The 24,566-nt window shown below is 40.7% G+C and overlaps 1 protein-coding gene across 1 annotated transcript; it reads right to left on the bottom strand.

Annotated features, from left to right (window-relative positions):
* Positions 5,116 to 15,127, bottom strand: LOC102187785 (cholesterol 7-alpha-monooxygenase). Its single transcript, XM_005689000.3, has 6 exons — positions 15,005 to 15,127; positions 12,592 to 12,832; positions 10,816 to 11,393; positions 9,055 to 9,185; positions 7,435 to 7,610; positions 5,116 to 6,620 (listed from the first exon to the last, which is right to left on the bottom strand). Exons 1-6 carry the CDS (start codon positions 15,082 to 15,084, stop codon positions 6,321 to 6,323), a joined length of 1,506 nt encoding a protein of 501 aa, XP_005689057.2. The 5' UTR covers positions 15,085 to 15,127; the 3' UTR covers positions 5,116 to 6,320.

Here is a 24,566-nt window from a genome sequence, read left to right as displayed (position 1 = left end):
TCAGACTAATCCTGAGAGCAATGTGAGATTCCACAGTCAACAAGTCCAAACTGCTGGTGAGTTGGGGGAAGGCCTTCCTGTGTGGAGAGGTGGGGCATAGTTTAACATTGCAATACTATATGGGGTCATGGTTAGAGTCATAATAAAAGTCTCTTGGCTAAATGGGAAAATTTAGCCTTTAAGAAAGTTCTAAAATAAGATCATTTACAAGAAAATTATACCTGGTTTTTATTTTAATGTAGCCCTCTCACATACTTTCTTTTTTCAAATGAAAAAACAAAAATCTCATATACTAGTACACTTTTTAGAAGTTTAATAAAAATTATAGAACAAAATAACCTTTGGGATTGCTCTACAGCAGGAATTGGCAATCATTTCCCATAAAGGCCCAGATAGTAAATATTGTTGGTTCTGCAACCATGTGGTCTCTGTTGCAACTACACAACTTTGTGATTGCATTATAAGAGCAGGCCTAGACAAGAGCGCTAATAAATGGGCAATAAAACTTCACTTTGGGGGCTTCCGTGGTGGTCCAGAGGTTAAGAATTTGCCTGCCAGTGCAGGGGACATGGGTTCAATCCGTTGTCCTCAAAGGTTCCATGCTGCAGAGCAGTTAAGCCCATGCACCACAACTGCTGAGTCCGCGCTATAGGTCCTGCGCGCTGCAACTATTGATGTCCGCGTGCCCTAGAGCACATGCTCCACAACAAGAAAAGCCACCACGGGACACCTGAACACTGCAACTAGAGAGCAGTCCCTGCTCGCTGCAACCAGAGAAAAACCCTGCGTAGCAACAAAGACCCAGCGTAGCCAAAAATAAATTTTTTTAAAAAAGTTTTCTTATGAACATGGAAATCTGAGCTTTGTATAATTTCCATATGTCATAAAATATTATTATTCTCTTGATTTTGTCCAACCAATAAAAAACGTAAAAACCACTCAGGTTTCAATCTATACACAAACAGGACACCTTTGGCCCACAGTGCTATGGACTGGCAACCCCTATTAAACAAGAATAAAGAGGTGGAAAGATGTGTGGACACATTCAGCAAGAGACAGGCATGCCTCATTCTGTTGCACTTCCCTTTCTTCTGCTCCACAGAGGCTACTTTAAAAAAAAAAAAAATGAAGGTTTGTGGCAACCCTGCATCAAGCAAGTGTGCTAGCCCCATTTTCCAACAGCATTTGCTCACTCTGGTCTCTGTGTCACATTTCGGTAAGTCTTAAAATATTTCAAACATTTTCATTATTTTTATATTTGCTATGGTGTGATCTGTGATCTTGGATGTTACTATTGTAACCATTTGAAGGCACCGTGAACCATGTTCATGTAAGAGGATGAACTTAATCAATGCTGTGTGTGTTCTAATTGCTCCATCTGCTGGCTGTTCTCTATCTCCTGAGACACCACAGTATTGCAATTAGGCCAATTAGTAACCCTACAATGGCCTCTAAGTGTTCAAGTGAAAGGAAGAGTCCCATGTCTCTCATAAATCAAAAGCTAGAAATGATGATATTTGGTGAGGAAGGCATGTCCAAGCTGAGATAGACTGAAAGCTAGGGCTCTTATACCAGTTCAGTTCAGTCACTCAGTCGTGTCTCTTTGGACCTGATGGACTGCAACACGCCAGGCCTCCCTGTCCATCACCAACTCCTAGAGTTTCCTCAAACTCATGTTTATTGACTCGGTGATGCCATCCAACCATCTCATCCTCTGTCGTCCCCATCTCCTCCTGCCTTCAATCTTTCCCAGCATCAGGATCTTTTCCAGTGAGTTAGTTCTTCGCATCAGGTGGCACATCAGCTGGAGTTTTACCTTCAACATCAGTCCTTCCAATGAATATTCGGGACTGATTTCCTTTAGGATTGACTGGTTGGATCTCCTTGCAGTCCAAGGGACTCTCAAGAGTCTTCTCCAATACCACAGTTCAAAAGCATCAATTCTTTGGCACTCAACTTTCTTTATAATCCAGCTCACATTCATACATGACTACTGGAAAAACTATGGCTTTGGCTAGACGAACCTTCGTTTGCAAAGTAATATCTCTGCTTTTTAATATGCTGTCTAGGTTTCTTCCAAGGAGTAAACATCTTTTAATTTCATGGCTGCAGTCACCATCTGCAGTAATTTTGGAGCCCCCCAAAATAAAGTCTGTCACTATATCCACTGTTTCCCCATCTATTTGCCATGAAGTGATAGGACCAGATGCCATGATCTCAGTTTTCTGAATGTTGAGCTTTAAGCCAACTTTTTCACTCTCCCACTTTCACTTTCATCAAGAGGCTCTTTAGTTCTTCACTTTCTGCCATAAGGGTGGTGTCATCTGCACATCTGAGGTTATTGATATTTCTCCCGGCAATCTTGATTCCAGCTTGTGCTTCTTCCAGACCAGCGTTTCTCATGATGTACCCTGCATAGAAGTTAAGTAATCAGGGTGACAATATAAAGCTTTGATGTACTCCTTTTCCTATTTGAAACAAGCCTGTTGTTCCATCTCCAGTTCTAACTGCTGCTTCCTGACCTGCATACAGATTTATACCAGTTAGTCAAGATGTAAATGCAAAGGGGAAGTTCTTGAAGGAAATGAAAAGTGCTGTTCCAGTGAACACAGGAACAGTAAGGGAGTGAAACAGCCTTCTTGCTGATATGGAGAAGTGGCCTGGATAGAGGGTCAAACCAGCCACAACATCCCCTTGCTGCTGCTAAGTCGCTTCAGTTGTGTCTGACTCTGTGCGACCCCATAGACGGCAGCTCACCTTAATCAGAGCCTAATCCAGAGCAAGGTCCTAACTCTCTTCAGTTCTGTGAAGGCTGAGAGAGGTGTGGAAGCTACAGAAGAAAAGTTTGAAGCCAGCAGATGTTGGTTCATAAGATTTAAGGAAAGACGTCATCTGCATAGCATCGAAGTGCAAAATGAAGCAGCAAGTGCTGATGTAGAAACTGCAGCAAGTTACCCAGAAGATCTAGCTAATCATAATAATCATAAAGGTGGCTACACTAAGCAACAGGTTTTCTGTGTAGAAGAAACATCCTTGTGTTGGAAGAAGATGCCATCTCAGGGTTTCCTGGTTAGAGGGGAGAAGTCAATGCATGACTTCAAAACTTTGAAGGACAGCCTGACTCTCTTATTAGGGGCTAATGCAGCTGGTGACTTTAAGTTGAAGCCAATGCTCCTTTACCATTTTGAAAATCCCAGGGCACGTAAGAATTATGCTCAACATACTCTGACTGAGCTCCATAGATGGGACAGAAAAGCCTGGATGACAACACGTATGTTTACAACATGGTTTACTGACTATCCTAAGCCCACTGTTGAGACCTACCACGCTGAAAAAAAGAGCTCTTTCAAAATATTACTGCTCTTTGACAATGCACCTGGTCACCCAAGAGCTCTGCTGGAGATGAGCTACTAGGTTAATTGCTCTTCCCATGCCTGCTAACATAACATCTATTTTGCCACCCATGGATCAAGTAGTAATTTTGACTTTCAAGTGTTATTCTTTAAGAAATATGTATTTCATAAGAAATATATATTGCCATAGACAGTGATCCCTCTGCTAGACCCAGGTAAAGTGATTTGAAAATCTTAGGGAAAGGATTCATTACTCAAGATGCCATTAAGAACATTCATATTTCATGAGAAGAGGTCAAAAATATCAATATTAACAGGAGTTTGGAGAAAGTTGATTCCAAACCCTAATAGATAACTTTGAGAAGTTCAAGACTTCAGTGGAGGAAATAACTGCAGATGTGGTGGAAATAGTGGGGGGGGGGGACTAGAAATGGGGTCTAGAGATGTGAGTGAGTTGCTGCCTCCTCAGGATAAAACTTTAACATGATGAGTTCTTCTGATAAGGGAAGAAAGTGGTATCTGGAGATGGAATCTACTCCTGGTGGAGATGCCGTGAAAGTAGCTGAAGTGACAACGAAGAACTGAGAATATGTAAACTTAGTTGCTAAGGCAGTGAGTGACAGGGTTTGAGAGGCCTCCCTCCAATTCCGAAAGAAGTTCAAACCATCAGACGATGATTAGCACTTTTTAGCAATTAAGTATTTTAATTAAGGTATGTACGTTGTTTGTTCAGATATAATGCTATTGCACATTTAATAGACTAAAATATACTGTAAAAACATAACTTTTATATACACTCAGAAACCAGTACTCTTGCCTGGAAAATCCCATGGATGGAGGAGCCTAGAAGGCTGCAGTCCCTGGGGTCGCTGAGGGTCGGACACGACTGAGCAACTTCATTTTGACTTTTCACTTTCATGCATTGGAGAAGGAAACGGCAACCCACTCCAGTGTTATTGCTTGGAGAATCCCAGGGATGGGGGAGCTTGGTGGGCTGCCATCTATGGGGTCGCACAGAGTCGGACACGACTGAAGTGACTTAGCAGTAGCAGCAGAAACCAAAAAATTCATGTGACTTGCATTATTGGGTTGGTCTGGAACCAAAGGAGATCCAACCAGTCCATTCTAAAGGAGATCGGTCCTGGGTGTTCTTGGGAAGGAATGATGAAACTCCAGTACTCTGGCCACCTCATGGGAAGAGTTGACTCATTGGAAAAGACTCTGATGCTGGCAGGGATTGGGGGCAGGAGAAGAAGGGGACGACAGAGGATGAGATGGCTGGATGGCATCACCGACTCGATGGACGTGAGTCTGAGTGAACTCCGGGAGTTGGTGATGGACAGGGAGGCCTGGCGTGCTGCGATTCATGGGGTCGCAAAGAGTCGGACACGACTGAGCGACTGAACTGAACTGAACTGGAACCAAACCCATTATATCTCCAGGATGTGTCTATATGAATATATTAGGGAATCATATTAGAAACTAAGTCTGAAACAAATTTTTTGTAAAAGGGGATTTTGTTAATCTTGGTCCACATGTAAATGAGTTTAATTTTCTTGATATGAAAAATAACTTACACTGGAGATAATCCCATGGTTATATTATTAATAAATTCAATTACTAATAAATTAAACAAATAGAAAGATTTAAAATCTTTAATGAATTTTATAAAGTATGGAGGAGATTTTTGAATGAATAATTATTTTGCTTTTTCTATGAGATGAAAAATGAGCAAAATTGTTGTAACTTAGTAGGTGATCGCTTGAAACATTTGGAATACTTAATTTAAAACAAAAATTCACACTTTTATTTCTGAAAAGTGAATCATTTCAACATTAGCAAAGATTACAATATATCTTAGTATTTGTAGTGCAAGGAAAAAGTTAAATATAATTTATAATATATACATAGAGAAATATCAGTGAAGTATTACAGTTCATAACTCCAATACTTAAAATATTTCACTAAAGCACTGTTGTACACAGTAGCTGAACACTATGCTATAGCCTAAACTATATTTCCTTCAATTACAACTTGTTTAAAGATAAAAAGTTTTCAAATAAAACACTATGCCAATTTAATGAATTCTTTGCAGTTTCATATCCAAAACTTTCAGATGGCCATTATCATCCAATTTTAATTTTAAAATATATCACATGAGAGCTGCATTCTTTTCATAGGTGCATGTTAATAATATCAGAACAAAACCTGCCTTTCCTGGAAAAAAAATATTCCAATTAATATGAAATCTAATAAAAGTGTAGGTAAAATGATTGAAACCTGACACAGATATTACAGTTTCCAGCAAAAATAAATTAAGTATAAAGAGAATATAGTAAAACCATCTTTAATGTTCTCAAGATATTAAGACAGTCATTTTAAAAGCCATGAATACTAGATATAAGGAAAGCTGAAAAAAATTTTTATTAAAAGGCATGATATAATCCTTTAAAATACCCTCTGTAATATACATCTATACCCAAAGAGCCCCATATCTGATCAGAAAGTCATGCATTTTCACTAAAACGTGAATGTGTACCTTTTGCATAACCATGGGAGGTTTATATAAAAATAAAGCAGTTTCCTTAGGAAAACAAAAAAAGAGGAACTTTTGCCAAATATTCTGGGAAAAAAACCAGCAAACAAACAAGCAAAAAAGACTTTTTCCTCTGAAAATAATAAAGTTCAGTCCCTGGCAATGTGAACACTCCACAGACTTATTCAAATGAAAACAAATTATTGTGTTTCTAGAAACTAGTTTGTTTTGTTTTTCACTTGCAGAGTCTGAATCAGCATCTGGAAACTGTCACCAAAATGTTAAGATTCACAAGCAAGCACTGGTGAGCAGAACGAACCTGCTGCACCGTTCCACTGCCACTAAACACGTCTGTCCACAGGGCACTGGTGAGGGACAGCGCGCCGCAGCCTTGTAACAGCATCAGGGGGCCTCTTTCTCCAAGCATATGTTCATGAATGTTTGAATTTATATCTAAACTCAATATCATGTAATGGTGGTAAAATGCCCAAGCCTGCCCGGGATTGGTCTAAAGGTGGACATTTGACACAGCTCTCCACAAGCTCTAGTTCGAAATAGGAAAGCATCAGGATCAAAAACTGCTTGATTTCCTGGACAGCAAATAATCTTCCAGGACATATAGTGACTCCTGACCCAAAGGGCATGTAGTAATACTTTAACTTGAGTCCATTACTGTAGAAGGTGGTCTTTGTCTTCCCATTTTCATCAAGATAGCGATCATATTTAAAAGTCTGCAATAAAGATACAAAGGAAACAAATGCATAAGCTAGTTTAAAAAGAATCTTTTTCTGAATCTGGAAGTTCCAAAGAGTAATTTTCTTTTTTAATCCAATCTATGAGTAACATAGCAAATACCCCACCTTGAATCAGAAAGTAATAAGAAATAGGAATTTAAAGAGAACTGAGGGGAATGGAAGAGCTTTATACCTCCCATCCCACCTGGATGACTAGTTCCTCCCTCCCTTAGGCAGAACGAGAAAGAAGGATTTAGATCAGAAATTAGAGGAGTCAGTATATTAGCCTCTAATTTCCTAGACTTGGGAAGAGGCACTTTTTAAGGAAGGAAGGAGGCAGCTTTATTATTGCAACTGCAGATATAATCTATTAGAGATTGTTGTTGTTGATATTTAGTCACTAAGTCATGTCTCACTCTTCTGCAACACCATGGATTGTAGCCCAAAAGACTCCCCTGCCCATGGGATTTCCCAGGCATGAATACTGGAGTGGGTTGCCATTTCCTCCTCCAGGGGATCTTCCTGATCCAGGGACTGAACCTGCCTCTCCTGCATTGGGAGGTGGATTCTTTACTGCTGAGCCACCAGGGAAGCCTCTAGTAGAGATATGATGGCAAATACCAAGAATAAAAATTAAAATTTCAGCCATCATCCAAATTCTCCAAAATATAATATGAATATTTGACATTAATAAAAGAGACAATCCCTGTGATTTCAATGATCAAATGAATTCTGCAGTGGTAAATTTCCTTTTTATTTCAGTCTGGGTACACATCACCGGGACACTGAACTTTGATGAACAGTCACTTACCAAAGGGTCTGGGTAGATTTCTGGATCTAAATGCATTAACTGTGGATAAAGAGCTATGATGTCATCTTTGCGGATATTATAGGAACCATCCTGGAGGTGCAAAGTGAAGTCCTCTTTAGCCGTACGGATGTTGAGGGAAGCACTGGAAAGTCTCAGAGACTCCTTGATGATACTGTCTAAAGATTTTAAGAGGAATAAAGGAGGAGAGAAAAGGAAGAAGAAAGAACAAAGTATTTATAAAGGCCATGTAATCTAGAGTCTGATATACCACTAGCAGCCAGTAACACAAACCTAAACAGACTAGGGGAAGCTGGCCAGATCCAAATTTCTCAAACTTTTTTAATGTGCTGTGATCAATGATTCAGTTGTGCCTAGTGTATTTTTAATCCGATAATCTGAGTTATAATCTCTTGATATAATCTTGATCATCAATGGAAACTAGACTTTCATAATTTTACAGAAAAATAATCTTATTTCTACATGATACTAGACATCTAATAATTGCAAAAAATCAGTAAATAACTTTTATGTGAATTATTCAAAGTTTATCACTTTTGGTATTTAATATACTAACACTTTTATATGGAAATATTTGTTCAAGATGCAGCTTCACTTTGGTGTTTATGTTGCTGTTGCTGCTGCTAAGTCGCTTCAGTCATGTCCGATTCTGTGTGACCCCAGAGACGGCAGCCTACCAGGCTCCTCCATCCCTGGGATTCGGTGTTTATAAGAACCTGTACTTATCATTACACTGCCTGGGGTTGTGTGAGTACACCCTGCATTCTCGTAGGGACATAAAGGGACACAAAGAACATGCTGAGAATAGCTTAAATATGATGAGACCTTCCAGTCTCTGTCCTTTTAACTGTCATGCTTTAAGTGCTCATCACACAATTGTGCATAAAATCATAGCATGTTAGCACTTGATTTCACAAATGAGAAAATAAGGCCCCCAAAGAGTCGGACATGACTGAGCGACTGAACTGAACTGAAAGTGAAACGAGATGTCCGAGGTCTCCACAGCAAATCAGAGCCCTCCCATGGGGCCTGTGCTTCTTCCCTCCCTGTCTCTTCTGCTAGGACACACTGCCCCTGAAAGCATACACTGGTTTCTTGCCTCTAAAGAAACATAACAAAAGCAAGAGAAAACTTTTTTCTTACTTAAAAACATAGTACTTCTGTATTTCTATAAAATCCAGAGAATCAAACATTTTTCAGTGAAATAACTGTCCACCCAATCTTCCAACCCATGCAGCTAATTGTGGTTTCATGGTGGTACCTTTTCTCCTTTCGTTTCATGCACACGAATAATGTACTAACTATAAGAAGAGTGGTAAAAGCAGTAACAAGCGAGGAAGTGCAGAGAAGAGGTTGAGAGTATAGGGTCAAGAGCTCCATGTCAGGCTGTCACTGGTTCCTCCATCCCATCCCAGGCTGTGACGTAACCTCTAAATGCCTGTCTCCTCACTTGTTATATAGAAACAGTACTAGTCTCCAGGCATAGGGTTGCTGGAGGGTCAGATGGGACATAACGCCTGCAACAAGTAAGTGTGTGATGTGAGCTGACGACCGCTGGTAGGAGGACACAGAAATTAACATGAAACACGCACACAAGCACACCTAGCACGGGCATGTTGTCCAGCTGTATCTGATTCAGGTGAACAGGACTGCCGTCAAAGCTAACTTTCTGACCAGCGTTCTCTAGTGTTTTATTTACTTCTTCAGTGGCCGCTTTCATTGCCTCTGGGTTTCTATGAAAAGTTAAGAGAAAAGAAAAGATGTACAGAGCATAAGCTTTTTCTCTACTAAAAAGTCTGCAAAAAGGCATTTCCTCCTTCTTTTAATCAGATACAGGTCAAGATACAGAGACGGTGATAAAGGGACATTCCCATTTATTTTTTACTCTGTTTTATAGTTGTGCTTTTTCAATATTTTTATAGTTACTCCAGGTCTTAGTTGGGGCATGTGAACTCTTAGTTGTGAACTCTTAGGACCTGACCAGGGATCGAATCTGGGCCCCCTTCCCCGGAGGAGTATGGAGTCTTAGCCATGGACCACCAGGGAAATCCCTGTAGTTTTTTAAGTCCTTGGATATCAGCAAGAACTGATGAAAGGGTCTCACTACGTAAAAGTAAAACTTTGGCCAGACTTTTAAATAAGTGATTCTAATAAGGATTAAATGATCAAAGCAGTCATTACATGGCAAGTGAGAGAGAAAGTTGCCTCCAAGATAACGATTCTAAAGTACTAGCTAAACTGCCAAAGGAAATTTAAATTTACTCTTAAAATCCACTTGTATGGTAATTTATTCCTCTGACACTTGGACCTCTGAAATGAATGCGACTTCATTTTAGGGCACTGACCATTCACTGGATCCTCAGCACATGGTGAGGTGTCCATGGAACAGGATCGCAGTTAACTAAGTCTCAGAAACATCTGATTGATGTCTTTGCATGACTATCAGGAAATGGCTACTATTACTATAGGATATAAAATTGCTGTTGTAACCTTGCTGTTAATATGTGAATTTACTCCAGACAGAGCTTTCCGAAGTAAACATTTTAGAAGACATTTAACCTTTGAGACAGATGAGTTTTTTATCTGAAATTTAAAAAAAATATTTTAAAGACAAAGAATTGGCAGCCCTCAACAGAACTTTGGCATTCCCAATCCAATTGAATAGTAATTTTGTGTCTGTGAAACATCCAGTGTAACTGGAATAATTCAATAAAACATTTGAATGTCAAATTCCTCAAAGACTAACCTTTGGGAAAGAAATCACGTTATGCAAAGTTTATGCTGCATCCAAGGTTTTTTTTATATACAGTGTTTAAAAGGCAAAATCTAGCTAAATTCCATCAATAACAGTATGTTATGATTGATTCATAGGTATTAGAGTTGGTCAAATAGTATTACAGCAACCGCTAACTGAGTGAAAAAGCAGCTAATGTAGGCAGGCTGAAGTGGCTTAGCAAGCATGCACGCACTGTCCTTTTTGCTGACAGTACATCAGCAATCACATAAGGATATTTTTATGATTATAAAGACCAAATTCATGCACTTAAAGAGGCGTCGTGAAGAACAACCTGGCCTTAAGGAGAAGGGCTCTGGGTGCAGACAGCCTCATTGACCCCGTACCAGTATGTTCCTTTCCCCAGGACGATCAGTCTCTGCTTCTATAAGATGTGTTTAGCGGTCATAGCTGTTTTTAGAGGATCGGATAAGCTGATGTAACTATTGAACATTTACAAGGGTAAATGCCACATTCATGATTGACAGCATGAGAAGGTACCATGAGTCTTTTTTTTTTTTTTTAGTTACAATGGTTGAATTTCTGCTTTCAACTAAAATAAAGAAATAAATGGATAATCTGCTGATTACCTAATCATTTGAAACAAGCTCCAGAAAGTGGCTGGAATGGTGTTTGCTTGTGATGCCCAGAGGACTGCGAGGAGTGACTTGGCTCTCTCTGTGTCATCCAAGGTGGCGAATGTGTCATTCAGAAACCTGACCAGCTCTGAGATGTGGTCTCTTTCTCTGAGCTTCTGGAGCCTCAAGCCCTCCGTCAGCTTCTCCCGGGCGTAGTGTCCTGTCTTGAACACATGGATGGGGAAGCCAGCCACCAGGGCGGGAAAGATTTTGTCAAATTGCTTGAAGTTGTCCAGGCTGTTTTGAATGAGTGCCTTTTGGGCATCTTGCCCTGCGAGATCGCGGCCAAAGAGCGTCAAGTAGCCAGCTTCGAACATGACCCGGTAGCAGAAGGAGTACATCCCCTCGGTCACCCAGGCAGGCGTGGGGGTCTGTGGTGACCCCTGGGGTCTCAGGACAAGCTGGAGGTTTCCCATCATGGCTTCTGTGAGGGAGCTCAAGGCGTCACCCTGCAGGGTCTTGATGATAGTTTTGCTTATGTTATCAGTGGTGTTTCCATCACTTGGGTCAATGCTTCTGTGTCCAAATGCCTGATGGGAAATGAAATGTGGGGAAAAAGAAATTAAGCCTGACCCAGGACTAGTAAATGAGGATGGCATGGCAACCCACTCCAGTACTCTTGCCTGGAGAATCCCGTAGACAGAGGAGCCTGGCAGGCTACGGTCCATAGGTTCACGCGACTGAAATGACTTAGCAGCAGGACTAGTAAACAGCGTGATTCTTTCATGATTCTCTACTTGTTAAAAAAGGGGAGGAGAAGGGAACCAGCCTTCCCACCTGAAATTTCATAGCAGTTGTATTTGAAATACCACTTCAAATAAATGGCCAAATCACATCCTTCAAGGCCAACTTCAAGTCCCAGATTATCAGTGAAATTTCCTTCACAACCACTCTGCTCTTCTCTTTCTTATTTTCCTATGCTTCTGCATTTATTTGCACGTTAATTTGGTGTTAATCAAGAGTGTTTCTTTAAAATGTTTATTTATTTATTTGGTTGCACTGGGTCTTATTTATTTGGTTAGAGTACTTGGGAACTCTTAGTTGAGGTGTCTGTGACCTAGTTCCCTGACTAGGGATCAAACCCAGGCCCTCTGCATTGGGAGTGCAGAGTCTTAGTCACTGGACCACCAGGGAATTCCGAAGAATTTTTTTTTAATCATTGGTTCTCTTTCATATTCCTTGTAGATATATCTTAACCAGATTTTAAGTTACTTAGGGGCAGAGACCAGGTGTAATATTTCTTTGCAGAAACTCAGTTAATATTGATTTATTTTGCTCTGTAAAAGAGCCTTTTAAAGTGATGCCAAAATATCTGGACAATTCCTTAACAAAATTAAACAATTGTGTGGCATGAGTGTGGTAAAACAACTATTGAATGTTAAGTTCCCGCATGTGCTCTGGGTGTTGTGTAGAAATTATTGACATGAGTGAGTTTTTAAACTGTCTTATACAGTACCATCTAGTCCAGTAAAACATTTAGTTTTTATTTCACCCTCCTAAACTGGTTAGAAAATGACAAATCTATACCTATTTCAACTTTTTAAATGGTTAGTACCAAGAGATTATGTCCAATTTGGTTTATTGTGTTTCTAAGAATCTTCATGTGAGGGTAGCTCTCTTCAACATATTTGTCTTTAAATTGGAGTACATCAGAATGATTAAATAGATTGACATAGAAAAGGTAGAAAATAAACAAGTCTGATGTTATGTAAATGCAAATCTGGTTACCTTTGCAGAAGCAGTAAAGTGAAATTTTTTCCAATCAAAGTATTTTCCATGGCACAGTACTTTATGATATGACAAGGGATTTGTGATGAAGTGGACATAGTTTCCCATCAGTCTGCAGGTGAAAACATGACCGTGTTTCCTTTGATTCGCTCTGAGGAACTCGAGAGGATTGGCACCAAACTGCAGAGCACAACCCAGATATGGAATCAGCCCATTCTCCAGAGGTGGTTCGCCCATCTGCCTGTGAGAAACAGAGATGGTAAATATGGAAAACTGTACATAGTTCTTTGTTTATGTTTATTTATATTAAGTTTACTACCACTGATGTCAAATTTCAAACTCTATAGTTTATTGATACTTTTTTGGTTGGTGAGGCCCTGCTTCTTTACTAAAATAATGAGTCATCTTAACTTAGTAACATGATATGTTGGTTAAAATGATAGATAAATCCATCCATCCATCCATCCATCCATGCATCCATTCAGCAAACACATATGTGTATGTGTGCACACGTGTGTTTGTGTACGGTATGCTCAATCATGTCCGACTCTTTTGCAACTCCATGGACTGTAGTCCACCTGGCTCCTCTGTCCATGAAGTTTCCCAAGCAAGAACGCTAGAGTGGGTTGCCATTTCCATCTCCAGGAGAATCTTCCTGACCCAGGGAATCAAACCGGCATCTCTTGCATCTCCTGCATTGGCAGGGGGATTCTTTATCCCTGCACCACCTGAGAAGCCCTTACTGAATGTCTAATATATGCTGCTCATTCTTTCCAATCATGAGGATAAAAGGGTCAACCAAGGCCAACAAGAATTTTGCTCTCAATGTAGAAATGAAATTACATTGTAGTGTTTATATTTGTTTCTAAGCATTGTTTGCCTGAGTATCTCAAAATGTTTTATTTTATTGTCTTCTCTAAAGGTATATAGCATAGTGAATGACAGAAAGGATTGCAGAATTGAAGTTTTTAAAAATCTTCATAGTTTAAACATTTTATTATTCTGTAATGATAGTTGAAGAGGGAATCTGAGAAATTAGCACATTATAGAGTGAAATTGAATAAGATAGGTATTGACATGGTTGTTGATTATAATTTAGTGCTCTTTCTTATAATCTAGCATTATATTAATGCTCATGCTATTTTAAATGTTTTCATTTAATAAAATAAACATTTATTTTCCAACAGAAACCACTCTCCCTCTTTGTAGAATAATATAGCATAAAATAATGATTTTTATTTTCATAGTTTGCAGGTAAGTAGTTTAATTAAAAATAGAAATTACCAAGCCTGAATTAAAATACTGAAAAGGAAAAAAAAAAAACCCTGTTAAAAGGTGGACAACCCATAGCAGCCTACATAGCTGAAGATATGCAGTGGGTAATTCTGTTTTGGAGACTGACATAGTCAAGAATATTTATATGCCCTCCCCCAAATGCTCTTTGAACCAATCAGAAGTTAAATAATTATGGTGGATGTATCTGACTTTATTGTATTTCTTCAACCAGTTGTAAATGATGCACACAAATAAGTAATGTCTCATGTATTTGGCAGTTTCCCAATTCACCATGATTGATTATCATTAGTAATAGTAATAGAGTCTTAACCCTGATGTTAAGGGGACATGGGTTTGATCCCCGGTCTGGGAAGATCCCACCTACCGCGGAGCGACTAAGTCCATGTGCCACAACTGCTGAGCCTGTGCTCTGGCACCAGCGAGTCACAACCCCTGAGTCCACACGTCACAACTCCTGAAGCCCATGCAGTTTGAGCACCAAAGCCCGTGCTCCACAACAACCACTGCCATGAGAAGCCTGGGCACTGCAACAAAGAGTAGCCCCCGCTCAGCACAGCCAGGGAAAGCCCTCGCAGAAGCAAAGACCAAGTGAAGCTAAAACTGAATGAGTAAATACAAGGAAGCTTAAAGAAAGAACAGGATGCTCACTGCAGGCTCTATGCTGTTGTCCAACTTAGCCCGAGTGTGTATGCAGTGCACAAGAACTAGCTGAAAAGAGAACGTTTGTTTAGTCAGAGCATCTATTTAACCTACAAGATAGCAACTACAGATCCCACTTACCACATCTGTCCTTACTCATCCGCACTTTATACGCACACATGGGCACACAGACATACGCACACACACAGATCTTACAAAGTTTCTGTCAGTGATGTTTAACAAGTTTGTCCATTTTTACATTAAGACTAATATATTTCAATACTAAAAAGGAAACATTGCCATTATATCTCTTGTGAGATATAATAAAAAAGATACTTAAAATTTTTTTTAATTTAAAAATATTAAGGAAGAAAATGCCAGCATTTGTAAGTACAGAAAACCAACTGTATGGTATAGCAATGAAAGTTAAATAACTTTAAATGAATGAACAAAAATGCAATTTAAAGATAAAACTTACCTTCTTCTCATTCCAAGAAGTAGGTATAAACAACAGCACACTGCTATAACAATCCCCCAGATCAAAGAGAGGCTCATCATTTTGCAAATCTAATGTGAAACCTCAGAGGAGGAGCGTCTGCGATAAGAAAGGTAAGGATGTAACAACAGACTCCAGCTAGACTTTTTATACACAGTAAGATGCTTCACTTGAGTGATCAAAGCAAACAACCATCCCTATTAGGTAAAAAAATAAAATAAAATAACTGGCCTTGAACTAAGTCCACAAGTATCAGAAGAGGTTCCAAAACAATCAGAGGCCTGCCATACTTGATAAGTTGAAGGTCACTCAAACATATGTTGACTTAACATTCAGACCTGGGAATGACAGCCAGTATTACAAATTTAGTACGCTTATGAAAAGAACAAATAAACCTGTTCAAGATGAACATATCAAATAGAGATGTAAAATATAATAAGGCAAAGAAAAGTAAGTACAAGTTATCACTAAGCTAATGATTTGATCTTGCTACCTTTAAAAAGAAATCAATTTAAATGATTTACAAGAGAGAGAGCTGTAAAGTTCAAAGGAAAGAGAACTGAGTGAAATGTTTCTGCTGCTTCACGTTTCAGTGCTTTTACAAAAGCATGGGTATTTTACTATATATAGTAACATGTTGCTTACCTATCACCCTCAAGAAAGAAAGTATCCCACAAAAATTCATCCTCCAGCTAAACACAGTCTAGTGTTTCAAGTCTTTATTAAATTTATGACAATATTCCTTCTGTTTTATGTTCTAGCTTTTTGGCATGTGGGATCTTATCTCCCCGACCAGGGACTGAATCCACACTCCCTTACACTGGAAGGCGAAGTCTCAACCACTGGACCAGCAGGCAAGTTCCCCACAACACAGTTTATCTTAAAGCATCAAAACTTTATCAACCACTTTTTTCTAATTGAAAATAGGTTTGTTAATTTTTCTGATTGTTAAAGGAGTTTAGCTTAATTTCAAATAATTCAAGACTAACTGAAACGTATCTTAGTAGAAAGAGAAAGTCAATTCATAATTTACCTCTGCCACATCTCCCCACTCAGAACTGTTAACTGTTTGGTGTGTATATCCTCCCAAACTTTATTTCTTTGCACACTTATGTAGTAATTGAATGTCTATTTTGTACTAAGAACTCTTTAAAGGTATTCTGACTATAGGTATTAAGAAGATGAGCTGATTCCCTGCTTTAATGAAAGCATTATTTTAGTCGAGAGACAGATAATAAAATATAAGACATAAAATAAGGCAAAGTGCAGAGAGCTACCAGGGCATGAGAGCAACTGTAGGCGTGGTGACTTGCTTCTCTGAGATCAAGGGATTAGCCAAGACAAAACTAGAAAGACGAGAAATCCAAGAAGAAAGAGCAAATGCAGTAGTCCTGAGTTAAGGATGAATTTGGTCTATCTAAGAACCAGAAAGGGTGTAGGATACATTGGAGCAGAGTGAATGAGGGGAAGCTTGGTTAAGATGTAAGACAAAAGACAGTCAAGAGCTCAGTCACATACAGGACGCTTGAGAGAAGCGAAAGAGAGTTTGGAGGGCGGCAGATCAAAACAGTGTCTTCAGCTACACAGACTGCTGTGTTGTCAGGTTAACAACTGAACTTGAGTTTGAAACAAGGGAGAACAGTTAAAGGTGGAAATAGGAATCACAAGTCATCAGTTTGAATGGTGTTTAGAGCCCAGAAACTATATCATATCACCTTGGGAGACAATGTGAAATTGAAAGTTGTGAGTCGCTCAGTCATGACAGACTCTTAGCAACCCTGTGGACTGTAGCCTGCCAGGTTCCCCTATTCTTGGAATTTTCCAGGCAACAATACTGGAGTGGGCTGCCATTCCCTCCTCCAAGGGATCCTCCTGACCCAGGGTTCAAACCCAGGTCCCCTACACTGCAGGCAGATTCTTTATCATCTGAGCCACAGGAAAGTCCAGGGAGACAATTAAGCCCAAGAAAAGAATAGAATCCAACACCAGACCCCAGAGCAGTCCATTTCTTGGGATCAGTCAGAGAGCGACGAAGAGGAGATGAGGAAGAAACAGTAGGAATAAAACCGAGAGAATACAGTGTCACAGGAAGAGGAAGATGCCCTTGAAGAAAGATGAGTACATCACAGGCTACTCTAAGGTCAAGGAAGAGGACAGAGAAAGGACCACTGGATTTGACAACGAGGAGATAGTTGGTGAGTCACACATAGACACACATGCAAAGATGGGATTTCATTAAAGACTTTATATAGCACCAAAAAATGAATATCTTGAATGTTTCCCATGACGACACACATCTGTATGTATTACATCTGCATCTGTAAGATCTCTTCATTTTTGTTCTGTGTGTGTAGTCTTCCATTGACTAAATGTACTATTATTTAGTTAACTGATTCTCTACTGGTGGGTACTTGGTTTCCAGTTCTTGGCTACAGAATCCATAGATTCATTTCATGCTTTTTTGCCTCCTTGAACAGAAACTACAAATATTTTCTCATGGGGGATTTGTGATCATAGTTATGAATGTCCACCATTCTGTGGCCATACATAGGCTTCTCAGTCCATTTAGATATTTTTAGAGCATTGCACCCATTAAATACATTTAGACTGGTGTGCCTTTTTGAATTCCTGTGTCTGTTTTCTATATGACTCATTAAAGGTGAAACCTTTACATTAGCTGGCCTGTCACAACAGAATGTCACAATCAGAGTCAACACCAACCTAAGAGCCAACCAGTTTAACCCTTGGGAGTTACCTCTCAAGCAAACAAATGACAAATGTGGAAAAAATGGCACTTGGGGCCTCTAGAAATTATCTGAAGTTTCCAGTGCATTTATAATTTTGTCAAAATTAGAATGTTTTCAACATGCTAAGGGAGAAGTACATTCCCAACTCCAAGAAAATGTTCTTACGCCTTGTCTTCCCCATCCCCTCTCAGCACACTGCGAAACTCCATTCACATATAACCTGGATTCCCTTTAGCCTCATCTATTCTTCCTACTTCTTCTCCCACTGTCCCTCTTCTAGACGAAAAAAGCCCAGGACACACAATCCCCCTTTTCTTCAGTGGGCTGAGGAAAAGCAGAGACACAGATGTCCATGTTCGTATTTTTCTTTGTGGTTTACATCTTCCCTCTAGGATGTCACTTCTTTCTACTGTCCTGTCCACACAAGGATCTGTCACACCCCTAACATGCTATCTCTAATCTGCCGAGTGGGGACTGAGATGCTCCTTATGTCATCACAACTATTCACGGGTTGCAGGTAAATACCTGCAAGGTCTCCTGAGGAGTCAAGCATATTAAGTTTCAGGCTTGGGTGCCATGGCATCTCAGTGCGACTAGCACAGTGATCAGAGTATCAGAAAATAAGCAAATGCCAGCTGAATTGGAAAGTCATTTACTTACTTTTTTATTCTCTGCTATGTTTCAAACTGTGAGTTTTTATTACAAACACACACACACACACACACACACACACGCTGAGCATGTGTGTCCCGCATGGGCTCTGACTTATGGGGTTTCCACAGCAACAAGACAAAAAGTAAGTGCTCTGATGCAGAAAGGAGGATGTTTGAGCTGCCAGAAGGCCTAGCATGAACCAAGCTTATATAAACACTCTAATCCCTCTGTAGTCTATCAATTTCCTCTGTATTTATAGGGTAGGGAAGGGTCCACGCTGATGTTCAGAGGAAGAGCTGATTCTGAGCCTCAGAGAACACAGAGCCCGAGTCCAACACCCCATCCCATGAACAGGGACATACAAAACTTGGGAACTCAAACTAGAGGAAGAGAAAGTAGAGAGAACTGCTCAAGCTATCTGCTTATGTAAGCTGATGGCCTAACTGGTTCCTTCTATTGAGAAGTGCTGTAAACACAGTTTACATATATGTGATTGTTCGAAATGAAATAAGCTGTCAATATGGTTAAACAGTTGAGTCAAACCAGTCGTTTTGCTGAATTCACAACTAAGACTAATTCAACAGTGGAATATGTGTGTATGTGTGTGAGCTTGCACGCTCAGTCATGTCAAACTCTTTGTGACCCCTTGGACTGTAGCCTGACAGGCTTCTCTGTCCATGGAATTCTTCAGGCAAGACTACTAGAGTGAGTAGCCATTTCCACCTCCAGGAGATCTTCCCAACCCAGGGATCGAACCTGGGTCTCCTGCATTGTAGGCAGATTCTTTACAATATGAGCCACCAGGGAAGTGGCAAATCCAGGGCACAACCTCAGATCTTCTGAACAGAATTTAAGCATTCCTCTTTGATGGGCTTCCCAGGTGGTGCTAGTGGTAAAGAATTCACCTGCCAGTGTAGGAGGTGCAAGAGAATAGGGTTTGATCCTGGGTCTGGAAGATCCTGTGGAGTAGGAAATAACAACTCACTCCAGTAAAGAATACTGGCAAGAAGCCTGGAAAATCCCATGGATAGAGGGGCCTGGTGGGCTACAGTTCATTGGGTCACAAAGAGGCAGACACAACTGAGTGACTGAGTACACACACATTCCTCGTTTATAGCTCAGAACCTATGGGCGCCTGACTCCAGATTAAGGAAGAATAAGCACTCCACCTGCACATTCAAATGTAAAGTTGATTCATCAAACATGTTCTGAACACCAAGTGTGTGGAAGGCCCTGTTAGGGAATGAGGGAAAGCTGGATAGATGATTTAACAAACGTTTCATTCATTCATGTTAACTTAGCACCCACTTGCTGTAAAGCGCTTTTTAGGTGCTGGAGATACAGAGATAGGTAAGACAGGCAGGCTCAAGGGGACACAAGCAATTGACAGGAGAACAAACCCACTATTTGGTTTCTGATAAAGAAAGCATCATTTGTATGATCAGAAAAGGTCAGGCAATGCATCAGCATGTTGTGCCAAGATCCTCGCGTGCTTGCTCATGTAATTGACACTAGTACATGGAATCAGACACAGTTGCCCCATTTATGGGTGGCTTCATGCTGTAATGTCCTGGTTCCAGTCCCAGCGCAGCCCCTGCCAGGCCTGTCACAGGGGAACTCCTGTTGCCCAAGGGAAAGACAGGTCTGAGGGCTAGAATTAGAGAAGTAGTTGGCTTCGCTTTTCAGTTTCACCTTAAGCTGAGCCTCTGGAGCTTATCCATGAAGCTCAACTGGACAGAGATAAGAAGTGAGAACCATGGTCCCTTGGACCCGCTGGGCCCAACCAACCTCCCCGGAGAGTAAGGGAACTTGGGTAGAGAGAGAAAGGAGAAAGCAGCAGGGGAATGAGACAGAGAGAGAGAGAAAGAGGGAGGAAGGTAAGGAGGGCTGAGCCTTTTCCTACTTTTTACTTGTAATGAATTGTGCTGCTGCAAACATTCATATCCAATGTTTTGCATGAATATAGGTTGTAAAGGTCCTATATGAGGCTGAGCACTGAAGAATTGATGCTTTCAAACTGTGGTGTTGGAGAAGATTCTTGAGGGTCCCTTGGGCTGCAAGGAGATCAAACTAGTCAATCCTAAAGGAAATCAACCCTGAATATTCATTGCAAGGACTGATGCTGAAGCTGAAGCTCCAATTCTTTGGCCACCTGATGGGAAGAGCTAACTCACTGGAAAAGACCCTGGGGAAGATGGAGGGCAGGAGGAGCAGGGGGTGGCAGAGGATGAGATGGTTGGATGGCATCACCAACTCAGTGGATGTGAGTTTGAGCAAACTCTGGGAGATGGTGAAGGACAGGGGAGCCTGGCTGTTCTTGGGGTCACAAAGAGTCAGAGATGACTTAGCAACTGAACAACAACATGGAGCTAAGAGTGGATTCACTGGATCATATGGTGAGTATTGAACGTGAGGGTACTCATCAGTTAGCTACATTAAACTGTAACTTGCTAAAGAAATAATAAACTTCACAGCAAGTTTGATTTAATTGTCCTGATACCTGCCTTCACTGATCAAGCTTGATTTTTCTGCCAAGGTTCATGGTTCAAGGTTCAAGATTGCCAAGAGAACACACTGGTCATAGCAAACACCCTCTTCCAACAATACAAGAGAAGACTCTACACATGGGCATCACCAGATGAAATCAGTCTGAAATCAGACTGATTACATTCTTTGCAGCCAAAGATGGAGAAGCTCTATACAGTCAGCAAAACCAAGACCAGGAGCTCACTGTGGCTCAGATTGCCAATTCCTTATAGCCGAATTCAACTTAAATTGAAGGAAGTAGGAAAAACAGTGCCAAATTCAACTTAAATTGAAGAAAGTAGGGAAAAAAAACTAGACAACTCAGGTATGACCTAAATCAAAACCCTTACAACTATACAATGGAAGTGAGAAATAGATCTGAGGGATTAGATCTGATAGAGTGCCTGAAGACCTACAGACAGAGGTTCATGACATTGTACAGGAGGCAGGGATCAAGATCATCCCCAAGAAAAAGAAGTGCAAAAAGGCAAAATGGTTGTCTTAGGCGGCCTTACAAATAGCTGTGAAAAAGAAGAGAAGGGCAAAAGAGGAAAAGAAAGATATACCCATTTGAATGCAGAGTTCCAAAGAATAGCAAGGAGAGATAAGAAAGCCTCCCTCAGTGATCAGTGCAAAGCAATGGAGGAAAACGATAGAATGGGAAAGACTACAGATTTCTTCAAGAAAATTAGAGATGCCGAGGGAACATTTCATGCAAAGATGGGCACAATAAATGACAGAAATGATATGGACCTAACAGAAGTAGAAGGTATTAAGAAGAGGTGGCAAGAATACACAAAACTATCTCCATGACCCAGATAATCACGATGGTGTGATCACTCACCTAGAGCCAGACATCCTGGAATGCAAAGTCAAGTGGGCCTTAGGAAGCATCACTATGAACAAAGCTAGTGGAAGTGATGGAATTCCAGTTGAGCTATTTCAGACCCTTAAAGATGCTGTGAAAGTGCTGCACTCAATATGCCAGCAAACTGAAAACTCAGCAGTGGCCACAGGACTGGAAAAGGTCAGTTTTCATTCCAATCCCAAAGAAAGGCAATGCCAAAGAATGCTCAAACTATCTCACAATTGCACTTATCTCACACGCTAGCTAAGTAATGCTCAAAATTCTTCAAGCCAGTCTTCAACAGTACGTGAACTGTGAACTTCCAGATGTTCAAGCTGGATTTAGAAAAGGCAGATGAACCAGAGACTGAATTGCCAACATTTGTTGGATCATCGAAAAAGCAAGAGAGTTCCAGAAAAACATCTACTTCTGCTTTATTGACTATGCCAAAGCCTTTGACTGTGTAGATCACAACAAACTGTGGAAAATTCTTAAAGAGATGGGAATACCAGACCACCTGACCTGCCTCCTGAGAAATCTGTATGCAGGTCAGGAAGCAACAGAACTGGACTTGGAATAACAGGCTGGTTCCAAATTGGGAAAGGAGTATGTCAAGGCTGTATATTGTCACCCTGCTTATTTAACTTATATGCAAAGTACATCATGAGAAATGCTGGGCTGGATGAAGCACAAGCTGGAATCAAGATTGCCAGGAGAAATATCAATAACCTCAGATATGCAGATGACACCACTCTTATGGCAGAGAGTGAGAAGGAACTAAAGAGCCTCTTGATGAAAGTGAAAGAGGAGAGTGAAAAAGCTGGCTTAAAACTCAACATTCAGAAAACTAAGATCATGGCATCCGGTCCCATCACTTCGTGGCAAATAGACAGGGAAACAATGGAAACAGTGGCAGACTTTATTTTGGAGGGCTCCAAAATCACTGTATATGGTGACTGCAGCCATGAAATTAAAAGACGCTTGCTGCTTGGAAGAAAAGTTATGACCAACCTAGACAGCATATTAAAAAGCCAAAACATTACTTTGCCGACTAAGGTCCGTCTAGTCACAGCTATGGTTTTTCCAGTAGTCATGTGTGGATGTGAGAGTTGGACTATAAAGAAAACTGAGCACCAAAGAATTGATGCGTTTGAACTGTGGTGTTGGAAGAGACTCTCGAGAGTCCCTTGGACTGCAAGGAGATCCAACCAATCCATCCTAAAAGAAATCAGTCCTGAATATTCATTGGAAGGACTGATTCGAAAGCTGAAACTCCAGTACTGTGGCCACCTGATACGAAGAACTGACTCACTGGAAAAGACCCTGATGCTGGGAAAGATTGAAGGCAGGAGGAGAAGAGGACAACAGAGGATCAGATGGTTGGATGGCATCACCAACTCAATGGAGATGAGTTTGAGTAAACTCCAGGAGTTGGTGATGAACTGAAGTTTCACGGTAGCCTAAACAAGAGGCTTGTGGGAGTTTTTTTTTCAGGAACGTGTATCCAATTTGAGTTGGAGCCTATAAAACTCTTGTTGGGACCACAGACCCTCTAACTGCACAGGCTCAAATGTCTGATCATGACCTTGTGACCTGAGATGGCCCAAAACATCAGAGCATCCCACGGAGAAGCAAGCAGCTCAGTTGTACCTGCACAACCAGGACAACTTCACCTTTTTCTTATCCTCAGTCACCTTTCCCCACCCTCCACACCCCCCACCCCAAGGGTTATTCCATAAATAGCCCAAGCCCCTCCCCTCTGGGCAGGTGGGACTGAGGTTTCCTGCATGGCTGTCTTGCAGTGCTTTCTTGCAGAAAGCACTTGAATAAGTGCTTTCTCTGAGGGCAAACCTCAGCGTCTCAGCATTTGGCTTGCTGCGAGCTGGGCGAACAAACCTGGTTCGGTAATACTGTGTTTTTAACTTTTTCGGACAAACTATTTTCCAAAGTGGCTGCACCACTGTACATTCCCACCAGCAAGGTAAGAGGGTTCCAATTTATTTGTGTCCTTGTCAACAGTTACTTTTGTCTCCATATTATTAAGTACAGCCACCCTGGTTGGTGTGAAATAATACCTCATTCTGGGTTTGATTTCGTTTCCCTAATGAGTAAAAATGTTTTTATGTGATTATTGGCCCTTTGTAAATCTTTGGAACATGTTTACTCAAACCGTTTGCTCATTTTTTTTACTCAGTATTCGTCTTTTCCTTGTTCACTTCTAAGAGTTCTTTTCATATTCTGGATGCTATACCCTTATCAGACATGATTTTCAAACATTTCCTCCCATTCTGCTGATTGTCGTTTCACTTTCTTGGTAATATCTTTGGATGGACAAAGGTGTTTAATTTTGTTGAAGTCCCATTTACCTATCTTTTAAAAAAATATTTATTCGGCTTTTCTGGGTCTTAGGTGCAGCACGTGGGATCTAGCTTCCTGACCAGGGTTTGAACCCAGACACCTGCACTGGGAGTGCGGAATCTTAGCGACTGGACCAACAGGGAAGCTGTACCTGTCTTTTTTTTGGTCACTTTGGGTGTCATATCTGAGAAGCATTGCCAAATCCTAGACTTAAGGCTGTGTTTTCTCCTAAGAGTTATGTGGTTTTAGCTCTTATACATAGGCACTTGTAGGGAAAGAGCAAATCAGCCAAGTTGGCAGTGGTCACTCTCTCTCGTGCTGCAGCCTCCCACCCCACAGTCTGTAAATATATGATTATGTAACAGCTGAGGTCACTGACAGCATTGCACATGCTTGTCACAATGTACCCGCT

This window comes from Capra hircus, chromosome 14, assembly GCF_001704415.2.
Source record: "Capra hircus breed San Clemente chromosome 14, ASM170441v1, whole genome shotgun sequence".
NCBI lineage: Eukaryota > Metazoa > Chordata > Mammalia > Artiodactyla > Bovidae > Capra > Capra hircus.
The sequence above is the reverse complement of the archived record's forward strand: the minus strand, read 5'-3'. Positions and strand labels throughout refer to the sequence as shown.

Bases quoted from the DNA above. Each gene is read 5' to 3' on its own strand.
- LOC102187785 (XM_005689000.3), bottom strand. From the start codon at position 15,084: ATGATGAGCCTCTCTTTGATCTGGGGGATTGTTATAGCAGTGTGCTGT. The intron at 9,186-10,815 runs GTAATCAGCAGA...AACTTTTCATAG, and splicing joins AGCTTGTTTCAAATGATTAG to AAACCCAGAGGCAATGAAAG. The intron at 7,611-9,054 runs GTGTGCTTGTGT...TAAAATCTTTAG, and splicing joins GGACAACATGCCCGTGCTAG to ACAGTATCATCAAGGAGTCT.